Raw genomic sequence first — 26,431 nt, forward strand, 5'->3', positions numbered from 1 at the left:
GCCTACCGTTTCTGCCTAGTAGCTTGCGCACAATACTAAAATGACAAATCAGGATATTTGAGGCAGGGGCATTTATATATTGCCTATTCTCATTTCATGACTTAGACAACTGTGAGCTCCAAAATAATTAGCACTGTGACACTTTCTTGTTGTTGTTTCCTCTCTTTACTCCAGTACACAATGACTATGAACTTAAAGTCCAGACTGTCAGCTTTAATTTGAGGGTATTTTCATCCATATCTGGTGAACAACCCGTTTAGAAAGGACAGCACTTTGTGTACATAGTCCCCCATTGATTAAATCAAGCTTGTGATTCTACAAACTTGTTGGATGTATTTGCTGTTTGTTTTGGTAATTACAGATTATTTTATTCCCAATAGAAATATATGGTAAATAATTGATTGTGTCATTTTGGAGTGACTTTTAAATACGAATATAATATGTTTCTAAACACTTCTCCATTAATGTGGATGCTACCATGATTACGGATAGTCCTGAATGAATCGTGAATAATGATGCGTGAGAAAGTTACAGACGCACAAATATCATAACTTTGAGAGGTTAGCATGTCCTGAGGATATGATATTTGTTTGTTTTTATTTTTTATTTTACCTTTATTTAACTGTGTTTGTAATTTTCTCACTCATCATCATTCACGATTCATTCAGGACTATCCGACTCTCTGTAAAACGTGTCAATGTCCCAATTATTTTGGAGCTCACTCACTGCCCATAAATGCTTACGCCCATAAATGCTTACAAAAATGCAAAGCCCTCATTGAATTTTTTTTGTCGTTTTTTTTCAAAGACACAAGTTCGCATATCAGATTTCAAATAGCCTAATTCAACCAGCAAAATTACTTAGATGTGAAACAATAACAGTATGGGGAATAACAGTGGTATTCTTGCTGTGATAAGAATTATCATGGGATATCTTTTGTTTGAAAGAAAATCGCCGCAGTCATTTTAGGGTACCACACTCAGCGTTGTACAACCCCATCACCACTGGGTGGCGCTGCGTTGTATGCTACTTTTGAACAACGATAGACTAAAAAGCTGTTACCAGATGCATGTAAATCATTCAACGTAGGCTATGACGAATTGTAGCCTTTTTGAGTGGCCTATAGTAAAACAATATTTTGACAGCGTCAAGTTTGTTTTTAAACTCATAACAATATCACAAGAAGTAGAAGTAGATGTAACAAGTAGGATGGCTAGTAACCTAACAGATTTGGACTATAGCCTACACGACGTGATGGAATACTTTTTAACACACGTCCATAATATTTTGTTCCTTGCTGACTCTTACAGTGAATAGCCAAATAATTCGTGACTTCACTCCTCCTCTAAAGGAGCATTTCCTCTGTTACAATGAGCGCTGGTTAAGAGACGCCTTGGCAGAGGAACATGCTGTGATTCATAAGGGAGTTATACTACAGACTTGAACAACTCTAATAATGTTGCGCGTCGTAGTGGAATCAGCCAAAGGCATCCCCAAAAAGAAACTCAGAAACCCAGATCCCATAGCAGCGGTAGTGTTCAAAGGTGAGTTATTGTTTTGTTGCCTCTTGCTGTGGCATTTAGCCTACATCTACTCTTTGGTTTCAATGCCTTGATGGTTGGCTATTCTTGAGAAGTTCAAAACATCTGGATCAAAGACGTTCTCCAAATGTAGGCTAATATAAATCAAAGATGAAGACATGCAGAGTTGCTTTCGGGTTGTAGCCTACTTCTTAGTTAGGCTACTTTATAGTTCTCTTTATTTTAAAGTCATATTATCCTTTCTGCCCTTTCCTGTCAATGTTGGGTTAGTCGACCAATTTTCTGTCTATCATTTATTCTTTGAACCAACAATTGCAATATTCCACAATAAGATGATATTCTGATGGATTTTGTAGTCCCCAAACATTTAACATGTTCAATAAACACAAACATGATGTTCTTTGTATTCAAAGTGGAGATACTGCATCATTAACTGTGAGCATGTAAGGGCACAAAACTACTATGAATTGCATTGAAGGTACAACAATGGTACTGTGCATTAGTTCTGAGATTCCCAAACCTCATTTTGCCTGCTTTAAGGCAATGAGTCACATGAAATAATGTTACCTGTATTGTGTTACACAGAGGGAAAACACATTCCCTTATAAAGGGTTGGAATCATCCATTCTCCCCCTGTCATGAAGAGCTCTGCAGCTGGGTCAATGTGCTTCATTTTTGTATGGATATTTTAGGACAAGAGTCAGTCCAAGATGCACATTCAACTTTTATGGTTCAATATGTTGCCTGCTGTAAGTTGGCTCACTGTGTTACCAGCGTTGTAGTTATTACTCATTTTAAAACTACCTATATATGTTAAAGGCCCAGTGCAGTTAAAAACATGATATACCTGTGCTTTATATATATTTCCATTATGAGGTTGGAAATTGAAATTGTGAAAATTATGATAATGTCCTTTTAGTGTAAGAGCTGTTTGAAAAGACTGCCTGAAATTTCAGCCTGTTTTGGTGGGGTAGAATTTTGGCCTACCTGGTGACATCACCAGGCAGTAAATTAGTTAAGAGACCAATAAGAAACAACCCTCTCTACCAATAACAGCTAGTTTTCCCCTCCCCACTTAAACCACCCCTAAACAGTCCTTGCAAAATGATTGCTTGAGAACTTTGCATTTTTGCAAAGAAGCTATTTTTGTTTATTTTTGAGCATTTAGTTAAAAACGGTCACAGTAACATAATTGTTACCCAGAAATGATTTGATATTCAGATAAAAACATCTGCATTGAACCCAGAGAAATATATTCTACCATGCATATACTCCCGAGTGGCACAGCCATCTAAGGCACTGCATCTCAATGCTTGAGGTGTCACTACAGACACCCAGGTTTGATTCCAGGCTGTATCACAACCGACCGTGATTGGGAGTCCCGTAGGGCGGTGCATCGTCCGGGTTTGGCCGGTGTCGGCCATCATTGTAAATAAGAATTTGTTCTTAACTGACTTGCCTAGTTATATGCAGGGTATATATAAAATATATTTGCGTGTTTTAATCTTGCCACTTTGTGTAAATGCTACAGGTGAAAAGAAGAAAACTAAAGCAATTGATCGTGAACTCAATCCCGTGTGGAATGAAGTAAGTATAAATATTAACATTACAATCCATCCTCTCTCTGGCAGTCTCTGGGAATGTTGAAAAAGGTGTTGAGAGTGAAGTTTTGTGTGGAGGAGGATATGAGAATGAATTAGGGAATGAGGCTAAAATGTTGACCGCTGTGTGTAGTTATTATTAGATAGAGTAATGATAACTGTGAACACTTCCCCTTTGATTTAAAGCATTTGTACCCCCCCATGTTTCATAATTTAACTAACATTGGCAAAGTTGCGTTTTTTATGTACTAACTCAATTTGTGGTTCCAGGTGCTTGAGTTCGACCTAAAGGGCTCCCCATTGGATGCGTCCTCCTTTATAGACGTGATTGTGAAAGACTATGAGACGATCGGCAAAGACATGTACGTACCTGACATGTAGCTACTGTATATGTCTCAAAAGTTTTGTGAGAGAACACACATCACACACACACACACACACACACACACACACACACACACACACACACACACACACACACACACACACACACACACACACACACACACACACACACACACACACACACACACACACACACACACACTCCTGCTAATCGGACGCTGCTAGTGCTGCTAGGGAGGAGGTGGGACATAGTGTTTTACTCAGTTTGACCTCTTGTCATTTCTCAGTCAAAGTGCCCCTCCATTAGAATGTGAACCTGGTCATTACAATACAGTGTCTGGTAATTACAGGTTATACAGAGAGTTACTGAAAGGGAACGGTCAAACCCTGAGGCCAGTGCTGAGTTTAAACTGAGTTGTAGAAAACTAGAGTAAGCACTTCTGCGGAGGGAGATCCATAATGTTCATTAAGGTCAAACCCTGAGGCCAGTGCTGAGTTTAAACTGAGTTGTCAAAAACTATAGTAAGCACTTCTGCGGAGGGAGATCCATAATGTTCATTCAGGTCAAATCTTCAGGTTACTTGCGTAACCCCGTAGTTCTATGATAATATGAGTGAGCTATCTTACATATGGGGGCATGCCCTTGGGGGCGAGATCATAAGGAAGCTCCAATCACAAAACATCTGTCGTAAACAGACAGGAGGCGTGGCGAATAGTGGGGAACCCCACTTATTATAATGCATCAAGTCCCATACTCTAGCTCATTATCAAACATATGTGTTCCTCCTTAAGCATATTGAGATACCCCAATCATATTATCAGAGAACAGGGGTTACGCAAGTAACCTTAAGATTTGACCGTAAGGAACATAATGGATCTCTGACTGCAGAAGTGTTTACCCAAGTGCTCTTTCAAATACTTTTTTCGTTATCTCAAATATGGGTATCTCACATGTAGTCAACTCCCATAGCAGTTGACTATATCGGTGGCGAGTTCACAATTAAGTCGGAAAACAACGAGGCAAGTCGTGCTGAGGAGAGTGTAGAGAGAGCTTGTGATCTCCGTAAGGAAGAAAACGATTAATGAGCTCGAGGGCGGGGCGCCTCATAATAGGTTGTGTGATTGGAGTATCCTTGTGACCCCGTCCCGAAGGACTTACCCCATACGTGAGATACAGAAACAAGTTTTTGAAAGAGAACTTAGTTGATCTACAATTACATAAAAAAAGCTCAAGTTTTTCCATTGCAATGGGCCACATAACCTCTACAGGAACTCCTCTTGCCATGACAACATGTGTTGAGGAAAATTGTGTTACCGCAGAGCTTCAATGATTACCACGATGGTAAGTGGAAAGTGAGGGGTGATTTGAAGTCGCACAACCCCTTGCAGCTCCACTACCACACCCTGTACCTGCCTCCGTGTTCAGACTCGCTGTGCTATGTGAGGAGGATTCATCGCTCACTATGATGGAACCGTTTTCTCTCTCCAAAAGGCTATTGCTTCACCATGAGCACAAATCACTTCAATCTCAATAGATTCAAAAAGGGTCTCTTATGTGTCTACTGTATATCAAGAGAAACAGGTATCAAAATGCTTTTTACTTCACATGTTAGTGCTTTTATATTGATGAAACATATCTGAGCTGTATTGATGCTTCATTGCTGTTCCATTTCCAATGTGATATTTTGAAGTCACGTAATGAGCAGCCTCTATTTAGCAGCATGCTTTTCACCACTTCTCAGGGGGAACTCTAATCTAGATAGATAGATAGATAGATAGAGAGAGAGAGAGAGAGAGAGAGAGAGAGAGAGAGAGAAGGCTATGATAATGAGAGTGACTCACATCTTTGAACTTCTATAATGTGTGTGGGGGGCACTGGCAGAGTCCAGACTCAAACACAAGCAAAGTTACAGAGCTTGCACAGGCTTGTCACTGGCAGGTGGGGGTTTGAGTAAGCTTGAGAACCCTTTGCAGATGTGTGTGTATATCTCATCTAGTATGAACACACACTCAATAGTGGGGGGTGGATATAAGGACATCTCCTAGTGACCACCATATACAATCATTTGTCCTGTTGAGGCATTTCGAATCCTCCATATCCAACATCCAAATAAAATTTTAAAAAGCCCAAAATGATATACAAACATGACTACATACAGTATGTTTTTTTTCTGCTAGAGACTAGACAGTAAACTATAGCCTGTTCTTGCCAACTCCATTACTCATTGTCAATCCAAACATGGCATGACATTGATTGACAAGGAGTTGACATGATAGCACAAATAGACGGGCACAGTTAGCAGCAGGGCCTTTGATATCAGCAAAAGAAAGAACCCCATATTATGCTGTATTATCTGACTTCATAGTGTGGAACTGCTTTAGACTCATAAAAGAGGAACTAGCCACTACCCAGTGCATAAATATAGCCAACTAGTGTGCTGACAGTTAGTGTGTGTTCCATATTATTAGTCAGTAACAGTCAACTCATTTCCTCAGAGGGAAAATATTCAGCAATGGGTATTTGGCATGTGTCTGCTCGCCTTTGAAAAGTCAACTGCCAACTAATTGAGTCAAGATAAAATGTGAAATGTGTAAAATTCCAAGAGGAATAAAAAACAAAAGCCTCAAAGAGCATTCCTCTCTCAGCTTCAGAGTAGCCTGCTTTCAATGCCAAGGTGTGATCTCTACCGCTGACCCTGTAGTTCAACGTCATTTCCAGGACCTGTTTTAACGCATGAATGTTTATCTCTCTGTGTGGGATGACAAATTACTTCAACACTGAGGTGACATAGCCAAGAGGGGAGAGGCATGACAACATCCCACCTTCCCCCCTCTCTCTTCTCTCCCACCCTCTTCTCTCCTCTCTCTCTCCCTCTCTCTCTCCCCCTCCCATCTCTCTTCTCTTCTCTCCTCTCTTATTTTCTCTCTATCCCCCCTCACTCTCCCATGCTCTCTTTCAATTCACTTAAATTATCCCTCCCTCCCTCCTTCTCTCTCTCAATTAAATTTCTCTCTCTCTCTCTCTCTCTCTCTCTCTCTCTCTCTCTCCCTCTCTCTCTCTCTTGTCTCTCTCCTCCCCTCAGCCTGATACACAAGGCCATACTACAGGCATGCCTGTGGTAGATGCTAATTGCTCCCAGCGGTTAGTCTTTCCTCGTCCTCCCTTTTCATGATTCTTTGCCCTCGTCTGTGGGATCAAGTGTTGAGCCTCACTACAGAGCACAGATGACATTTTTCCCAGTGTTCTCCGGGGAAGGCTCTAATGGTTGCCAAAATAAGCTATGCTAGGCTGATGTTTGTCATTGTGACAGCTTATTAAGATCACTCAGTTACAGGAAAGTCGTCGTCTCGCTACAATCCTATCACTTTGTTTTTCTTGAGTTCCTCCAGTCCAGCACAAGCAAAGTGCCTCAATGGTATCAACAATATGTTGACATATACACACTTCTTTAAATTGTGGCTGCATGGCACGGTGGTGGCTTTGTAAACATAACGGGAATAACTGAGATTAAGCAATGCAACATGATTCTTAATCATTGCGTAATAAAGAACCCTTGGTTCCTTTCTAGTTAGTCCTCAGTTCCCCCATAAGGGACTTTCATCAGATCTGTGTGGCAAATATAACTGCTCTATATGACTTGTTGCTAGGTTTGTCAATTCTGAAAGAAGTACAAATGAGAACTGGATACTGCCTGTGATTAGTCAAAAAACGAATATATTCATACATATAAAATGACATACATCATTGTTGTCAAGAGAATTATGTTCTCGATGTTCATAAACCCAATTCAATTAACTACTCAGCCTGAAACCGAGAATTTGTAGGAAACTGGTTGAAATTAATCAGACGGAGGCCCAGCTACGATAGTCAGAAAGTTTATTTACGAGAGCTCTGGTCTGTTGTACAAAACATTTCATTTTATACGGGCTTATCCCGCACACACATTCACAAACATACGCACACACATTCACCCTCACACACGCACACACGTTCACACTAACACACCCATACGCGCACACTTTCTCACCAACCTTAGCACACAATGCCCTGCTACGGGATTCCGTGAGACTTACTCCCCCTCCTCCCTCAAGATAGGGAAACTGGGAAGTACTCTCAGTGGCCCCAGCCAAGGTCGGCCCTGAATCTTGCTCAGACAGTCTGTCTGTTATTCAAATAAGGTTTATAGACATATTGTACAGACTATGGTCATACATAATTCAAATCAATTTCATACTCATACGATTATACGGCTTCAGGGTTCAGGGTGGATTATTCTAGTCATTCATATAAATTCCCATCAACAATTGTACACAAACAACAGAGGAAATCTACACCTCTTCATGCAGTAGACCAGCAAGTATAATGCATGCATTTGTTTAAGTGATCTGGGTATGATATTATTATGTTACTGTATGCGTTTCCACCTGAAAGATTTATGTCACATACATACAGGTGGTGCTCATGACTTTTGACCTCTATTCCAGATTTATTGGCTCAGCTAAGATCTCTCTCCTAGACCTGGCTCATGGTCACACCAAGTCCCTCCCAGCAAAGAACCTGTCCCTGGTCAATGAGAAGAAACAGGACACTGGGGTGAGTTTCTCTATGGCTACACACTTGTGTCATTGAGAATTTACAGCTTCTAGAATGAACAAGATTTATAAACATGTATAAGCATTTATAATTGGCTTATTCTTAAAAGTAAACGAAGTGTAACCAATAATACACTTTATTGTAGTGACATTGTCGAGGTTCGGTGCTTTTGGCTTAACGGTAATGTGTTGGGTTGACAATAGCTGGACCCGGGTTCAAGTCCTGGTCAGAACTAACACACAAATTCCCTACATTGGTGTAAGAAGTGGGATGGTGCCCATAAGGTCATCGGAAAGGCGAATACACATGAAGGACTTGGAATAAAGAAGCTTGGGGAGATGTTCTCCTGAAGGGAGGGGCTAGTGTAGCGAGTATTTCGCTACACTACAAGCATTTCGCTACTCTCGCATTAACATCTGCTAACCATGTGTATGTGACCAATACAATTTGATTTGATTGGAGTAGCGACCTTAACCCAACACCTAGGGACCTCGTCAAGAGGTTCAGGTCTCTTGGCGTAACCGCTAAGGTGTTGGGTTGACAGTTGCTGGACCCAGGCCTGAGTCCCAGTCAGAACTACCCCATGCATATAATAACTAGGTTAAAACGTCTTGATCATTGACCATAATATGTCAATGTAAAATAATGTAAGTTAAAGTTGTCAATACATTGAGACATTGTCTTGAAGCAGCATGTTGACATTTAATCCCATCTTTTTTTAGGCAACCATTCATTTGATGATTGGTTATGAGCCGCCTGCTAGCACAGCTCCTAACCCTAACAATCAAACTGATGAAGACCAGTCGTATGGGGACACAGGTCAGTGTAACATAACAAATATGTGCACGCCATCTTTTGTTTTGGTGAAGCAAAATGGTGTCCTTCTCTCATGAGATCAGTTCCAATGTCTTTGGTATGCCAGTAATGTAAATCAACTCTTATACATGTAGTTTGGGAAAAGTATGCAGCTGTCTCAGTGGAATGTTTGGGTTTGGTATTGCAGTGGTAGTCTGGTTCCCAGATTTGTTTGTGTATTAGCCAACTCCTCTGTCGTTCAATGTCATGTAATGAGCAGTTGACTAAAGTACAGACAGATCTGGTAGCCAGGGTTGTGTTCATTAGGGCACACAACAGGAAGCGTTTGAAAACGGAAAACAAAAGCTTGCATTTCTTATTGGGCAAGTCCAGGTAGTCCCTACCTGTTTCAGAGGTTTTTTTCACCATTTGGTCTCTAATGAATACAACCCAGGTAACCAGGCTAGTGAGGTGGTGTGATGTTGTGGTTTTAGGCTTTGGTTGGTAGGAAGTATTGAAGTGGTTCTGGCTTGTCTGTGTTCATGACACAAGTGAAAGGCTGCTTGCTGTTTATGGAAATGGAGGATGCAAATTGAAAAGACAAACAACACTTACGGCCTTTGGCAGACTCTGCCACGAGGAAACATAATCAACCGAACATATTTTGTAGTACGTTCCATCGGGGGCTCGCTTTTGGAGTCAGGTCCGGGAATGGTTGTTATGTCATAATATCAGGTTACAGATGGACCTGCAAACTGTTTTGTTAGGTGATCTGGAAAAACCACGATCTGTCAATGGGAAATATAATTGAACTCCTGGGTAAAGTATTTATTTATGGGGCAATATTGGTAGAAATGTTACAAATAGGGAGGTTCAGGTCTCTCATAAGACATCATAGTCAAATGGATGGATGTATTGCAAAAGGAAATAACAAAATGGCATTATACTGGGAAAGATGGGTGACTCTGTGGACATCGGAGGTTTGGAGTTCAGATTGAATGGTGGATTGGCGCTGTGGGTAAAAATCCAGCACTTGAGGGAATTAGGAATGTTTCTGTATGTCTAATTATTTAGCTACAGGTACTGTAGATATGAGGGAAAATAGCTGTAAGTAGCAGTAGAAGTTTTGTTGTCTGTTAGTTTACTCTAATCAGGGTAGGGATGGTAGGGTATGAATTTTTTTATGTATATTTGTATATGTTTTAAATATACACACGACACAAGTGCACTCAGCAGACAATATGCTGAACACAAGTCACCTGGACCAGAAGTCCCCACAATAATCGTAAACTAAAATTGTTTTACCAACTGGGGACATTTTATAGGTCCCCACAAATTCTATTTCTAGGGGGTTTAGGGTTTAAATTAGAATTAGTGTTCGGGCTAGAATAAGGGTTAGGAGCTAGGGTTCATTTTAGGGTTATGGTTAGGAGCTATGGTTCGTTTTAGGGTTATGGTTAGGAGCTATGGTTAGGTTTAGGGTTAAGGTAATGTTTTCGGGTTAAGGTTAGGGTACAGGTCAGGGTTAGGTTTAGGGTTAGGGACATTAGGATTTTAAATGGGACTGAATTGTGTGTCCCCACAAGGTTAGTTGTACAAGACTCTCTCTCTGTGTGTGTGTGTGTGTGTGTGTGTGTGTGTGTGTGTGTGTGTGTGTGTGTGTGTGTGTGTGTGTGTGTGTGTGTGTGTGTGTGTGTGTGTGTGTGTGTGTGTGTGGCTTACCAGGTGGGGGTGAGGAAGGGAAGGATGGGGAGGAGGTATCCCTTGGGGGTCAGGTGGGGACCCCTGGAGTTCCACCCACACCTGGCCAGCCTGGTAACCCCAACCAGAGGCCTGTCCGGACCAGCCGCAAGAGACACCGGGCCCTGGCCAACAAGCCCCAGGACTTCCAGGTAGAGTACATAGCTAGGACATGAAGTGCATGTCAAACATTTATAGTATCCTCCCCTCCTCATCTCTCTTTCCTTCATTTGCACTGATCTGAAACCACAGGACAGATGAAAGCAGTATGGTGGATGATGGCTTTCAACCTCCAGTTCTTTCAGATCAGTGGGAGGGAAGACTAGCAAAGGAATATTGAGATGCAGCCCTGGATGGTAGTATGGGGCCCTGTTTAAATACTTATGAAATGTGTCCTTCATCCTATTTTATCTTACTTGAGGTAATCACTCATCTGTATAGGCATGAGAGGTGACAGCAATATGATAATTATGCATTCATCAATCCAATCACTAACAGATCAGTGATTGGCTCAAGGAAGGAAGGAAAAAAGGAAGGAGATATGCATTTTGTAGTAGAACAGCGCCTCTTTGACCTCTCCTATTATTGACAAATTAAATAAATAAAAGGCGTAATTAAGGAATTTTGTGTTTGTTGACGTCACTCAGTGTTAGTTAAACTCTTATACTCTTCAATGACCAGATTCGCGTTCGAGTTATCGAGGGCCGACAGTTGCCGGGAAACAACATTAAACCGGTTGTCAAAGTGAATGTGTGCGGACAGACCCACAGAACCAGGATCAGACGAGGAAACAACCCCTTCTTTGATGAGGTAATCTCTTCATAACTCCATAGTTTTAAACTGCTCTTATACTCAAAAATCAAAACCACTAGGGCAAAGTTACACTTCTCTGATTGCGCGAAAGGTCATCTTTGTTTCAGTATTTAATATTTGTATAGACTGTCTTTTTCACCTCTTTAAACGCTTGTCTTTCTAGGGAGTTTTTCCTAGCCGCCGTGCTTCTACACCTGCATTGCTTGCTGTTTGGGGTTTTAGGCTGGGTTTCTGTACAGCACTTTGTGACATCAGCTGATGTAAGAAGGGCTTTATAAATACATTTGATTGATTGATTGATTGATTGATTGTCTATTTGACTCCTGCTCCTCTTTTATCTTGTCCTGCTGATCCCTCTCTCAATGCACTCCTCCTTCTCCTGCTTCAGTGAGTTTCATTTGGATCTTCTTCTCTCTCTGCAACAGTGATATGTTTGAGTAAATCTATAGCAGAATCCTCCATTAGATACATTATCTATCCCCCTTGACCTCTCACATGCATTTTCTCAACCTTTTCTAGCCAATTACTATACAATTGCTACAGTATGACTGTATGAATTTCCTTCAAAATCAAGAGTATAGAAAGCTATGGAAAATGGTCATGGTTATGCCTAACTCTTTACTATGTACATAAATAAACCATGAAAATACTGTATATATCAACATATTTATAAACCCTCTCCACAGATATTCTTCTTTAATGTCAACATCCTGCCTTCAGAGCTTTTAGATGACTGTATCAGTATTGGGGTAAGTACAACACTCCCTCTTAGACTGGGTATAGTCTATATACAGTGTGTTCACGAGTTTGGCTTCTCTCCATCTGATGAACATGTCGGAAGGGGTAGTAGTTGGAGTATGGTATGGGGATTTTTGGCGTGGATGGTGGACAGGGAGGCTAGACCCCGATTGGGGATCGGGGTTGGTAGCTGTCCTCCCAGCAGGATCAGCCCCCAGTCATGGACTGAGGCTGTGCTGAGCCTGCTGGCAGTGCCAACCCCCGGCCATAAGTCAAGGTTGTGTGAGCATGGATCTGATGAACATGCAGGAAGGGGTTGTGCTGGCCCACCATTGTGCAGGAAGCCTGGAGGCGATGGGGAGGCCAGACCCTGGTCGGTGATCGTGGTTGGTAGCTGGCCCCCCAACAGGATCAGCCCCAAGCCGTAAGCCAAGGTTGTGCTGTCCCCCCTGCCAGTATACAAGAGTGAAAAATACTTTCTGACAACGAGGTCGCTACTGCTGATCTGACCAAGTTGCACTTCGGTGAATAAGCTTTATCACCTACTCAACCTGGTTGAAGTACTTGCTGTAGACATGGTCTAGAGTGGAGCACATTGAGTGTCAGATGGTGCATTTAACACAGAGGAGGCGAAATGAGCCAAAGGGAATGGAAGGGGTGAGAAGGTAGTGTAAGGAAGGCCCAGCCCCTGGTCATGTACCAAGGTTCTGCTGAACCTCCTTTCTGGTAGGGCCAACCCTCAGTTGTTGACTAGGTTTGACTGGACTTCCCAGTGCAGGAAAAGGCCCTGGTCATGGACCAAGGTGTGATCTGGACCGCCCAGCATAGGGAAAGATAGAAATGGAGAGAGAGATGGTAGTTGTTCTCCTATGGCAGTTCTTCCAGGAGCCAGTGAAAATCCTCCAAGTCTTTAGCCAGGTAGTTCTTTGGAGCTAGGTCTGTAGCTTTAGCATAATCTTGCTCTGAGGCTACCTTCGTGACTGTGGGCTTATTTTTCAGGTCTTGGTGCATCTTTCAATGGATTACAATGTTGGTCGAATGAGTGTTTTGAAACTTGCATGAAGGGTTAAAGTTGGTTTCCCCCAAAAATAATGCTGTCCTTGATTGGAATAACACTATGGGGAGTGAGAAGGCTAGCAAGCCCAGGAGTCATTGAGTGGCGGCCACCATGACTGGTCAAGAGTGCATGCAACAAGCTAGTCCCGGCTAGTAGTGGTCAGGTGGGGTAGGGATTTGGACACAGAGCAGTTGTAGGACGTCACGGGGGAAGCAAACCTGAGCAGGTCAAGAGGGAGCCACGTCAACCTGAGCAGGTCAAGGGGAGCCACGTCAACCTGAGCAGGTCAAGAGGGAGCCACTTCAACCTGAGCAGGTCAAGAGGGAGCCACGTCAACCTGAGCAGGTCAAGAGGTAGCCACTTCAACCTGAGCAGGTCAAGAGGGAGCCACTTCAACCTGAGCAGGTCTGAGGGAGGTCAGCAGAGAGGAGCCACTTCAACCTGAGCAGGTCAAGAGGGAGCCACGTCAACCTGAGCAGATCAAGAGGGAGCCACTTCAACCTGAGCAGGTCAAGAGGGAGCCACGTCAACCTGAGCAGGTCAAGAGGGAGCCACTTCAACCTGAGCAGGTCAAGAGGGAGCCACTTCAACCTGAGCAAGTCAAGAGAGAGCCACTTCAACCTGAGCAGGTCAAGAGGGAGCCACTTCAACCTGAGCAGGTCAAGAGGGAGCCACGTTGTCGTCACTCTGAGAACTGGAGGTGGGTTGAAGAATAGCAAGGCAACTAGGACGAGGGTAGACCACCCCCAGCCTGGTGAAAATAACTCCATGGTTCAGGCGGATGAGGGATACAGGTCACAGATGCCGGAATGGCACATCTGGAGAAGCCGCGAATGCCGGGAAGGCAAGAGAGGGCGCAAGATGGCGGGAAGGGCGCGGTGGAGGTGTGAGGCGCATTGTGGAGGCAACAGTTCCAGATGTGGATTAGATGTGTTGTCTGAAGCTTAAAGCTCTCCTCCTGAAACGATGTTATTAACTACGATTAATATTAAACATGTCCTGAATGCCTACATACACTCACATGCACATACATAGAGACAGACAGACAGACAGACAGACAGACAGACAGACAGACAGACAGACAGACAGACAGACAGACAGACAGAACGAGAGAGATGCACACATATGTACACACCAGAGGAGGCTGGTGGAAGGAGCTGTTGGAGTATGGGCTCATTGTAATGGCTGGAATGAAATAAATGGAATGTAGTCAAACATGTGGTTTCCATATGATTTATGTGTTTGATACTATTGCATTAAGTCCATTCCAGTCTTTAGAATGAGCCTGTTCTCCTGTATTTCCTCCCACCAGCTTCCTCTGGCACACACACACGCACACGCACACATTCACACACACACACACACACACATTCACACACGCACACACGTTATCTGCTCCAAGATCTTCCACTTGACCTACAGTATATGGTGTGTATCTGATCGTTGGGAGGTTATCCAGAGTATGGTTTAAATAGAATGATATACACTGAGTCTACAAAAAATTAAGAACACCTTCCTAATATTGAGTTTTACCCTCTTTTGCCATCAGAACCACCTCAATTTGTTGGGGCATGGACTCTAGGTGTCGAAAGCGTTCCACAGGGATGTTGGCCCATGTTGACTCCAAAGCTTCCCACAGTTGTATTAAGATGGCTGGATGTCCTTTGGGTGGTGGACTATTCTTGATACACATGGGAAACTGTTGAGCGTGAAAAACCCAACAGTATTACAGTTCTTGATACAAACCGGGTCGCCTGGCACCCACTATCATACCCCGTTCAAAGGCACTTTTGTCTTTCCCATTCACTCTCAATCCATGTCTCAATTGTCTCGAGGCTTAAAAATCCTTCTTGAACCTGTCTCCTCCCCTTCATCTACACTGATTGAAGTGGATTTAACAAGTGACATCAAAAAAGGGATCATAACTTTAACCTGGATTCACCCGGTAAGACTACGTTAGACTATGTCACTTCTGTGTTGTCTCCGTTACTGCTGTACTCTTTGTTGCTACTTGGCTACCTGCCAAACCTTTGAACTATTGAATCAAACTCTGTATTTAACCAATTTACCAATGTCTTAGTTTTGTCCTCACACAACTTTTTTACTTGACATTTTTCACCCCGGATGCTTTATTTGGACATAGAGCTGCAGGACCTCCTCCGGCCAAAAAAAGACAGGAGAACCATTGCCTTATGGTGAGCATAGCCAAGTTTCAAGCTCGGCTTCAGACGCAGTCGTTAGGCAAGGGCAATTTAAGTGTAGGAAATCACTGATCATAACCTTGATGTTATTGGCCTGACTGAAACATGGCTCAAGCCTGATTAACTTACTGTATTAGATGAGGCCACGCCTCCTGGTTAAACTAGTGACCATATCCCCTGCGCATCCGGCAAAGGCGTTGGTGAAGGTGTTGCTAACATTTACAACAGCAAATTTCAATTTACAAAACAAATTACTGCACTTTCTTCTTTTGAGCCTCTAGTCATGAAATCTGTGCAGCCCACTCAATCACGTTGTACTACTGTTTACAGGCCCCCTATGGCATATACAGCGTTCCTCACTGAGTTCCCTGAATTCCTATCGGTCCTTGTAGTCATGGCAGATAATATTTAAAGTTTTCTTGACTTCAATATTCGCATGGAAAGTCCAAAAGGCTTTTGGAGCTATCATCGACTCAGTGGATTTTTTCCATCATGTCCAGACCTACGCATTGCACATTGAGTCATACCCTGGATCTATTTTTTTCCCGTGGAATGAATATTGTGGATCTAAATGTTTTTTCCTCATAATCCTGGACTATTGGACCACAATCTTATTATGCTTGCTACTGAAAAGGCAGCAACTCACTGTCTTCCTAAAGACAAATAATGTGCATGTATAAGAAACGCTCCAGCCTGGTTTTATACCCCATCATAGTACTGAGACTGCACTCGTGAAGGTGGTAAATTACCTTTTAATTGCGTCAGACCAAGGCTCTGCATCCGTCCTCATGCTCATAGACCTTAGTGTCGCTTTTGACACCATTGATCACCACATTCTTTTGGAGCGATTGAAACCCTAATTGATTTACACAGACAAGTTCTTGCCTGGTTTAGATCTTATCTGTCGGAAAGATATCAGTTTGTCTCTGTGGATGTTTTGTCCTCTGACAAATCAATTGTAAGTTTTGGTGTTCCTCAAGGTTCCGTTTCAGGACCACTATTGTTTTCACTATATATTCTGCCTCTTGGTGATGTTATTCGGAAACACAATGTCAACTTTTACTGCTATGCGGACGACACATATTTCGATGAAACATGGTGAAGCCCCAAAATTGCCTCCCCTGGATGCCTGTGTTTCAGACATAAGGAAGTGGATTTTAATTTTAAACTCGGACTAAACAGAGACGCTAGTTCTAGGTCCAAAGAAACAAAGAGATCTGCTGTTTGATCTGACAAGTAATCTTGATGGTTGTACAGTCGTCTCAAATAAAACTGTGAAGGACCTTAGCGTTACTCAGGACCCTGAACTCTCTTTTGATGCACATATCAAGAATATTTCAAGGGCAGCTTTTTTCCATCTTCGTAACATTGCAAAAAATCAGAAACATTTTGTCCAAAAATTATGCAGAAAAGCTCATCCGTGCTTTTGTCACTTCTAGATTTATCTACTGCAGTGCTCTACTCTCCGGCTACCTGGATAAAGCACTAAATAATGTTCGGTTTGTGCTAAATTCGACTGCTAGAATCTTGACTAGATCCCCAAAATGTGATCATATTACTCCAGTGTTACCCTCTCTACACTGGCTTCCTATTAAGGCAAGGGCTGATTTCAAGGTTTTACTGCTAACCTACAAAGCATTACATGGGCTTGCTCCTACCTATCTCTCCTATTTGGTCCTGCCTGTACATACCTACACGTACGCTACGGTCACAAGACGCGGACCTCCTTGTTGTCCCTAGAATTTCTTAACAAACAGCTGGAGGCAGGGCTTTCTGCTATAGACCTCAATTTCTATGGAAAGGTTTGCCTATCCATGTGAGAGACGTAGACTTGGTCTCGATCTTTAAGTCCTTACGGGTGCATCATGTTGCGCCAGGCTTATTTTGCAAAACTTGACTTGAGTGGGTTGAGTCACTGACGTGATCTTCCTCTTGCTGGTCTTGCGCCCCCTTGGGCTCATGTGGTGGAGAAGGATTTTGTGGGCTATACTTAGCCTTGTCTCAGGGTAGTAAGTTTGTGGTGTGTTGATATCCCTCTAGCGGTGTGTGGGCTGTGCTTTGTGGGGGTTATATCCTGCCTGGTTGGCCCTGTCTGGGGGTATTGTTGGACAGGTCCACAGTGTCCCCCCCACCTTTGAATGCTCGGCTATGAAAAGCCAGCTGACATTTACTCCTGAGGTGCTGACCTGTTGCACCCTCTACAGCCAGTGTGATTATTATTGACCCTGCTGATCATCTATGAACGTTTGAACATCTTGAAGAACAATCTGACCTTAATGGCCATGTACTCTTATAATCTCCACCCGACACAGCCAGAAGAGGGCTGGCTACCACTCAGAGCCTCGTTCCTCACTAGGTTCCTTCCTAGGTTCCTGCCTTTTCTAGGGAGTTATTCCTAGCCACCGTGCTTCTACAACCTCATTGTTTGCTGTTTGGGGTTTTAGGCTGGGTTTCTGTATAAGCACTTTGTGACATCTGCTGATGTAAAAAGGACTTTATAAATACATTTGATTTGATTTTGATTTGATGTCATGGAAAGAGCAGGTTTTCTTAATGTTTTGAACACAACACTGTAAATCAATAATTTTAAAACTCTTTGATTGTGGTAAACTATGAAGCAGTTTAGGACTAAGGGCTGGATTTGTTTCAACATCAATAATCCCCCCCTCTCTCTCTCTCTCTCTCTCTCTCTCTCTCTCTCTCTCTCTCTCTCTCTCTCTCTCTCTCTCTCTCTCTCTCTCTCTCTCTCTCTCTCTCTCTCTCTCTCTCTCTCTCTCTCTCTCTGCAGGTCTATGATTCCTACTCCCTCAGAGCAGACAGTCTAATGGGGAGTTCAAGGTGACATAGACATTTAAATATCCTTACATCCTAATTTACAAAAAAAGTGCATTTCATTTAGTTATTTACAGAGCAATATATCAATTACATCCACTCTATTATGTTTGCCTTTCATAACAATGACAGAAACCATTATATACACATAAATCACAGGAATCCTTTGTTCAAATATGGTATGGCTACAATGCACACTAGCACAATGTATTTATACAGTATTGAATATATTACTGTAATCATCCTTCAAGGCAATAACCTCAATATCCATATTTGTTTGATATTTAATTGAGTTGTCAACAAACATACATTTTTATTGAAATAAAAGTAAAATGGTTGAAATCTGGTTAAAATCAGTTGTGTGGTGTATCTGTAACCAGACTTTATTTTCATGTTAACAGTTGGATGTTGGGTACATATATGACGAACCTGGTAAGTTCCTCTTTACAGAAGAGTGACACGGGAAACAAAGTATTATATTGATCTTCAATTATCTTCAAAGACATCCTTTGTGTGTGTCTGTGTCTGGAATGTGTATATTCTTATGGTCAACAGCCCACGCCATAATGAGGAAGTGGCTTCTCCTGAGTGACCCTGGTGACTCTAGCTCGGGGGCCAAAGGTTACCTGAAGGTCAGCCTGGTCATCGTGGGGACAGGAGACGAGCCACCGGTACGACTGCTGTGTCACTTTGCTATGTCACCTCACACCTCACCTGTCTTTCTCTACATTCTCTACCATTGTACTTAATGTAACATTGATTATGTAGTTCTTAAACTCAGCAAAAAAAGAAATGTCCTCTCACTGTCAACTGTGTTTATTTTCAGCAAACTTAACATGTACATATTTGTATGGACATAACAAGATTCAACTGAGACATAAACTGAACAAGTTCCACAGATATGTGACTGACAGAAATTGAATAATGTGTCCCTGAACAAAGGGGGGTGAAAATCAAAAGTAACAGTCGGTATCTGGTGTGGCCACCAGCTGCATTAAGTACTGCAGTGCATCTCCTCCTCATGGACTGCACCAGATTTGCCGGTTCTTGCTGTGAGATGTTACCCCACTCTTCCATTGGGGTGGCAGGGTACCCTAGTGGTTAGAGCGTTGGACTAGTAACCGGAAGGTTGTGAGTTCAAACCCCCGAGCTGACAAGGTACAAATCTGTCGTTCTGCCCCTGAACAGGCACTTAACCCACTGTTCCCAGGCCGTCATTGAAAATAAGAATGTGTTCTTAACTGACTTGCCTGGTTAAATAAAGGTAAAATTAAATAAGACACCTGCAAGTTCCCGGACATTTCTGGGGCCATCATCCCTCGTCAGTGAAGAGCACTTTTTGCCAGTCCTGTCCTGTCTGGTCTAGGGACGGTGGGTTTGTGCCCATTGGTGACGTTGTTGCCGGGGATGTCTGATGAGGACCTGCCTTACAACAGGCCTACAAGCCCTCAGTCCAGCCTATTGCGGACAGTCTGAGCACTGACGGAGGGATTGTGATTTCCTGGTGTAACTCGGGCAGTTGTTGTTGCCATCCTATACCTGTCCCGCAGGTGTGATGCTCGGATGTACCGATCCTGTGCAGGTGTTGTTACACGTGGTCTGCCACTGCGAGGACGATCAGCTGTCTCCCTGTAGCGCTGTCTCCCTGTAGGCGTCTCACAGTATGGACATTGCAATTTATTGCCCTGGCCACATCTGCGTCCTCATGCCTCCTTGCAGCATGCCTAAGGCACATTCACGCAGATGAGCAGGGACCCTGGGCATCTTTGTTTTTGTGTTTTTTAGAGTCAGTATAAAGGCCTCTTTAGTGTCCTAAGTTTTCATAACTGTGATTTTAATTGCCTACCGTCTGTAAACTGTTAGTGTCTTAACGACTGTTCCACAGGTGCATGTTGTTAATTGTTTATGGTTCATTGAACAATCATGGGGAACAGTGTTTAAACCCTTTACAATGAATATCTGTGAAGTTATTTGGATTTTTATGAATTATCTTTGAAAGACAGGGTCCTGAAAAAGGGTTGAGTTTAGTAGAATGTGCATACAATATCAATATGTTATACAACTACATAGAACACACCATATTTCATCAAGGCTCTCCTCTCCTCTCCTGTGTGTTCAGACTGAGAAGAGAGAGCGGAACGAGGAGCAAGATGACATAGAGAGTAATCTGTTGGTGCCAGCTGGGGTAACACTCAGATTGGTTACCCTCAACCTGAAGGTGTACCGTGCAGAGGACATGCCTCAGAGTACGTGTATATTCCTTCTTTCTCCATCTTCCACCCTTCTTCCTCCATCAGCAGCAAAGTATCATTTAGTCCAGTCCAAAAACAACCTATTGCCCCTTTCTTTATCCCAAAACCTCTTGTTTCTTCCACCTACCTACCACTTTCCCCTTACCCCCTACCCCTACCCCATTGGGTATGCATTTTTCTAGGTAAAGGAAACGTGTAAGCAATATGGCAGAAGTTAGTATGAACAGCCAACACCATATTGATTGCACGTATCTGCAAACACCAAGTGAGGTTAAGGGTTATTTTTGAATCTGGAAATTCATTTCAAGTAATCCAACATAGTTATCTGTGGGCCTATTCTTTCAAAACGTTGATTTAACGTCTGTTATTTTTCATGTTGGTGTATGTTAATGTCCATTCATTCCACCTTACAGTGGATGATGCATTTGTACAGACTGTGAAACAAGTATTTGGAGGGGAAGGCGATAATAAAAACTTAGTTGATCCATTTCTGGAGGTCAGCTTCGCTGGCAAGAAGGTAAAGCTAAGACTCAGAACTCCTAGAATGCAAGTCATTAGGTTAATATTTTCAGATCTTTGGTTTGATGTTGCTTAATTATGACATTGTTTTGGTTTCAGCTGTGCACCAAAATCATCGAGAAAAATGCCAATCCTGAGTGGAACCAGCTGATCAACCTTCAGGTCAAGGTGTGACCTAGCTCTCTCGTATTACTTGTAGTACACCACAACACAATTGGATGAAATGAATGGAAGCCAGACAAACACAACATGCTCTCATTTCCCTCTTTAGTTCCCATCCATGTGTGAAAGCATCAAGTTGACTGTATTTGACTGGTAAGACTTTTTCAAACGAGTGTTATAACGGTGTACTGTTTATTACACTATCCACATTCATGTATACCGTCACTTTTAAATGATGCTACTTTGAGTTTAAAGACATGGATATCGTAGGAGCATTTATTAACAATGTATTGTACTTTTCACACAGGGATCGTCTGACCAGGAATGATGTGATAGGAACCACATTTCTAAATCTGACCAAAATAGCCTCATCTGGTGGTGAGATTGAAGGTATGGTATCGCTCTTTCTCACTCTCACACTCTTTGTGTGTGTGTGTGTGTGTTCCCTGTCTCATCCACATTGCATCTGTCCCTTCAAACAGATACACCTGCAGAAAATTGCACCAATCTGTCATCTGAAGGTAAAGAACCATCATCTTTTTGTATGAGGCCTCCCTATAGGGTGGCAGGTAGCCTAGCGGTTAGAGTCTTGGGCCGGTAACCGAAAGGTCCCTTGTTGAATACCCGAGCCGACCATGTGCCATTGAGCAAGGCACGTAATCCTAATTTGCTCCAGGGGTGCCTTACTACTATGGCTGACCCTATAAAACAACACATTTCACTGCACTTCTCTGGTGTGTGACAATCAAACATTTTATTTTTATAGCTTTTGTCAAACGGGCAGCATTTGCAAATACTAAAGTTTGACTACAGATGTAGCATAGGCACCAGACCACGTTGTATTACCATGTCAAAAAAAACACAGAAAAACGTGGGGAAATAATAGAAAAACTGCTACCCTCTCCAGACCATCAGATTGTTAAATAGTCACCCCTAGCCGGCCTCTGCCCAGTAGCCTGCCCTGTACTTAGTCACTGTTTCTAGCCTGGCTACCACCCTGTACTCTAGCCTGCACCTTAGAGACTGCTGGCCTACTGTATGTATATAGTCATTGAACACAGGTCACTTGAACACTGTCTTACCCACTTCATATGTATATACTGTATTCTAGTCAAGGCTCATCCTGTATAACTACTGCTGTACACACGTTGTCTATTCATATACTGTCCATACCGTCTATACACACCATTATATACACACACAGTATATACAGTATATTTCTATTCCAGACTCATTCTGATATTTCTACATTTCTTTCTTTAAAATTGTTTTGTATTTGTCTGTATTGTTTTGTATTGTTAGATATTACTGCACTGTTGGAGCTTGAAACATAAGCATTTCACTACTTCTTCGATAACCTCTGCAAAATATGTACAAACGACCAATAACATTTGATTTGTTTTGTTGAGTCTCGTCGTTTGAGTCTCGCCGCCAGGCCATTTACACTGTACTGGAGTAAATATTACATGAATTCAAACCATTTCACAAAGAGAACCTGCCTTTTTATTTCAGTGAGCAGTGGGGAGGCAGAGGTGGGTTTCCTCCCAGCGTTTGGGCCTTGCTACCTAAACCTGTACGGCAGTCCCAGGGAGTTCACTGGCCTACCAGACCCGTACGAGGAACTCAACTTTGGCAAGGTAAGACCATCCCTGGGGTTGAGGACAAGTGCTTCAGCTCTGGCAGGATGTTTTGTTATTTCTTATTGTAAATATTTGCATATCTCACATGCGCATCTCTCTCGCAGGAACATGTAATTATTAAGATTCAGAATTGAAATTGTTGTAGAAAATTAGCTCTTGTAGTCAAGAAGACTTTTAAGCATTCACCCAGGGTTTATTCAATAGTGACCTGTGCAGGGGAGACATTTTCTGGACGTAGCCAGCATTGCTCTCTCTTAGACAAAAATAAATTTTAGCTTATCTAGGCAAGGAACATCTGGTTTAGATCAGTATTCTCTTTTCTGCTGAGTTTCTTGGCAAACTTATCTATTCTATAAAACATAAAAACATACAGGTATCCCCCCCTCTTCAATGTATAACACGTGGGATTGCCACGTTTCATACTCCCCTTCCTCAAATCCAGATTGTCCGGTTCTAGTTCAACTTGGATAATAGCTTTAAAGCACACAGTACAGTTGTCGAACAGAATTGTCATTAAGCTGAATTTTCCTTCTCAATTTTTTTTTCTCAAGTAATTTCCTGTGTTGATAAGAACATCTTGTGTAGCAACACAATTACAGTATCACTGTGTTGTTTTGTCTGTCTGTCTGTCTGTGTCTGTCTGTGTCTGTCTGTCTGTCTGTCTGTCTGTCTGTCTGTCTGTCTGTCTGTCTGTCTGTCTGTCTGTCTGTCTGTCTGTCTGTCTGTCTGTCTGTCTGTCTGTCTGTCTGTCTGTCTGTCTGTCTGTCTACCAGGGTGAAGGGGTGGCCTACAGGGGCAGAGTCCTCATCGAGCTCTCCACTCAACTGGATGGCAAAGCTGACAGTAAGCTGGACAACATCTCCAGTGATGACATCCTGATGGCCCAGGTACACAGAGAGGGTGGGACCCTGTCATAGCTGGGATATTGTTGCTTCATGTATTAATAAAGGTCTGAAACAGGGATGGTGTCAATTCCAATTGAAGGCAGTCAAATCAAGAAGTAATTTGAAATTCCAGTTCAATCATTTCAAAAAGGGCATATATTTTCCATGACTTCTCAAAAAACTGTAAGGTAGAAGCTATTTACTTCAAAAGTAATTCAAATTACTTCCGGTATTGACTTCCTTCAATTCGAATTGCCCCCAACCCTGGTACGAAACTTGCAAAACGTAGAGAAGAACTGATGAGAAATGGATACAGAGAAAGCTAGAAGGGAAAAGTTTTACCCTCCATCCAGATTTCTTGTGTGTAGACCAGTGTTTCCTAATCCAATTTTGTTTTAGTCCCGCAATAACACACCTTTAATGAATGTACAATGGAATAAAGCACCCCTGACCTCTTGTTTGTGCTTTCAGAAGTACCAGCGGAGAAGGAAGTTCTCGCTGTGTGCTGTGTTCCACAGCTCCTGCATGCTCCAGGAGCCCGGTGAGCCAATCCAGTTCGAGGTCAGCATCGGTAACTACGGCAACAAGCTGGACTCCACCTGCATGCCACTGGCATCCACAACCCAATACAGCTGTGCTGTGTTTGACGGTGAGAAAACCTAGACTACACACCAGTGTTCTTCAGTCCTGATAGGTACCCTCCTGGTGTGCTAGCTATTGTTCCAGCCCAGTGCCAACCCATTAGACCTTGATTAGACCTGATATCTGAATGTTTACAAAATAAAGCTTTTTTTTAGCACCCATGCTCCGAGAGCATGTGTTTGTTTATCTATCAATTCTAAAGGCACAAGGCAGACCAACTATACACAGTCATGCATATGAAAACAGGAAAACATACAGTGCCTTCGGAATGTATTGAAACCCTTTGACTTTTTCCACATTTTGTTACGTTACAGTCTTATTCTAAAATGGATGAAATAAAGCAAATTCCTCAGCAATCTAGAAACAGTACCCCATCATGACAAAGCGAAAACAGGTTTTTAGAAAATGTTTGCTAATTTATTAAAAAGAAAAAACAGAAATATCACATTTACATAAGTATTCAGACCCTTTACTCAGTACTTTGTTGGAGCACCTTTGTCAGCGACTACAGCCTTGTGTCTTCTTGGGTAGGACGCTACAAGGTTGGCTTAGCTGTATTTGGGGAGTTTCTCCCAATTTTCTCTGCAGATCCTCTCAAACTCTGTCAGGTTGGATGGGGAGTGTTTCTGCACAGCTATTTTCAGGGCTCTCCAGAGATGTTCAATCGGGTTCAAGTCGTGCTCTGGCTGGGGCACTCAAGGACATTCAGAAACCTGTTTTTGCTTTGTCATTATGGGGTCTTGTGTGTAGATTGATGAGGGGGGGAAAAAACAATTTAATCAATGTTAGAATAAGGCTGTAACCTAACAAAATGTGGGAAAAGTATAAAGGGGTCTGAATACTTTCTGAATACTTCTCGTTCCTATCAAAAGTGCATTGCTGTTCCCAGTGCAGTAGAGACATCCCCATACAGCAGGACTAAATTGTCAAGTTGTACAGGTACCACTCTGCAGCTTGACCTGGATATGACTTAGTTCTGTTTCTCCTGTAGGTAACCACTACTATTACCTGCCCTGGGCTGACACCAAACCTGTTGTCATCCTCACATCCTTCTGGGAAGACATTAGCCACCGATTGGATTCAGTCAACATCATCCTCTACATCGCAGACAGACTGGTGAGAAACACTTCCAACAAATCGACCAATCAAATAATGAATCAACCAATCATGGGATAATTCTCAGTTGTTGCAACTTTATTATTTTGTTGTCATTTCTACCAGGAATCCAACCTCACTTCTTTGAGAACAGCCATCCTTGCCAAAGCCTCAGAGGCGCGCTTGGCTGAGATCTGGCTCAAACTCATCAACCACATGATTGAGGATCTGAGCAAGTAAGACATTCATCGATCATAGCTCAGCTTATTGTAGTTTCTTGCTAGGTTCTGTTAGCTTCCTTTTAACTTATCCTAGCTTCATGCTAGATTCAGATCGCTTCATGATATGTTCTGATAACTTAATGCTTGGTTGTGATAATTTCATGCTAGGTTCTGGTAGCTTTGTGCTTGGTTGTGATAGCTTCACCCTAGCTTCACATTCTTTAGTTAATGTGAGGTTGTAATAGTTTCATGCTAGGTTCTGATAGCTTCGTGATACGTTTTGATAGTTGAACACTAGCTTCTGATAGCTTTATGCTAGGTTTTGATCGCTTAATGCTAGGTTCTTAGCGTCATATAGGTTCTTCTAGCTTTAAAGCTTCTGATAGCTTCAGTATAGTTTCTGTAGCCTCATGCTAGCTTCTGATAGCTTTCAGGTACCAGAGCTTGAGGGCAGGCCCAACCTGACGTCTCTGGACGTCCAGATTAAGAAGCTGCGTGATTCGGCGGTGGCCAGCATCAGGGAGATGGCCAAACGCTTGAAGGAGGAGGCCACCGACGTTATAGCCACTCTGACAGACATCGAGGAATGGCTGGAGAGACTGAAACAGCTTGCAGAGGAGGTCAGGAGCAACAAGACATTGACATTCTCACAACATTCAGGGTTCAATAGCACATTGATTATTGGAATGTCCTTAAAGTAAGGGCGTGCCCTTATTTTGAGGGTGCCATGACTTGTTATGGGAGTGCCAAGCCCACTCA

At 42.6% G+C, this 26,431-nt stretch overlaps 1 protein-coding gene across 1 annotated transcript in view; it reads left to right on the top strand.

Annotated features, from left to right (window-relative positions):
* The first annotated feature begins 1,353 nt into the window (after positions 1 to 1,353).
* LOC112246026 (myoferlin) overlaps positions 1,354 to 26,431 on the top strand; it is a 52,015-nt gene continuing 26,937 nt past the window's right edge. The window contains 24 exon segments of the mRNA XM_042327455.1: positions 1,354 to 1,544; positions 3,073 to 3,128; positions 3,413 to 3,504; positions 7,973 to 8,081; positions 8,804 to 8,900; positions 10,602 to 10,768; positions 11,298 to 11,426; positions 12,116 to 12,178; positions 18,214 to 18,247; positions 18,250 to 18,263; positions 18,659 to 18,689; positions 18,813 to 18,928; positions 20,377 to 20,503; positions 20,923 to 21,026; positions 21,128 to 21,196; positions 21,300 to 21,343; positions 21,498 to 21,580; positions 21,673 to 21,711; positions 22,703 to 22,827; positions 23,604 to 23,717; positions 24,186 to 24,363; positions 25,348 to 25,472; positions 25,578 to 25,687; positions 26,100 to 26,292. Coding sequence (XP_042183389.1) covers positions 1,457 to 1,544; positions 3,073 to 3,128; positions 3,413 to 3,504; positions 7,973 to 8,081; positions 8,804 to 8,900; positions 10,602 to 10,768; positions 11,298 to 11,426; positions 12,116 to 12,178; positions 18,214 to 18,247; positions 18,250 to 18,263; positions 18,659 to 18,689; positions 18,813 to 18,928; positions 20,377 to 20,503; positions 20,923 to 21,026; positions 21,128 to 21,196; positions 21,300 to 21,343; positions 21,498 to 21,580; positions 21,673 to 21,711; positions 22,703 to 22,827; positions 23,604 to 23,717; positions 24,186 to 24,363; positions 25,348 to 25,472; positions 25,578 to 25,687; positions 26,100 to 26,292 — 2,307 coding nt within the window. The 5' untranslated portion in view covers positions 1,354 to 1,456.

This window comes from Oncorhynchus tshawytscha, linkage group LG09 (genome assembly GCF_018296145.1).
Source record: "Oncorhynchus tshawytscha isolate Ot180627B linkage group LG09, Otsh_v2.0, whole genome shotgun sequence".
Lineage (NCBI taxonomy): Eukaryota > Metazoa > Chordata > Actinopteri > Salmoniformes > Salmonidae > Oncorhynchus > Oncorhynchus tshawytscha.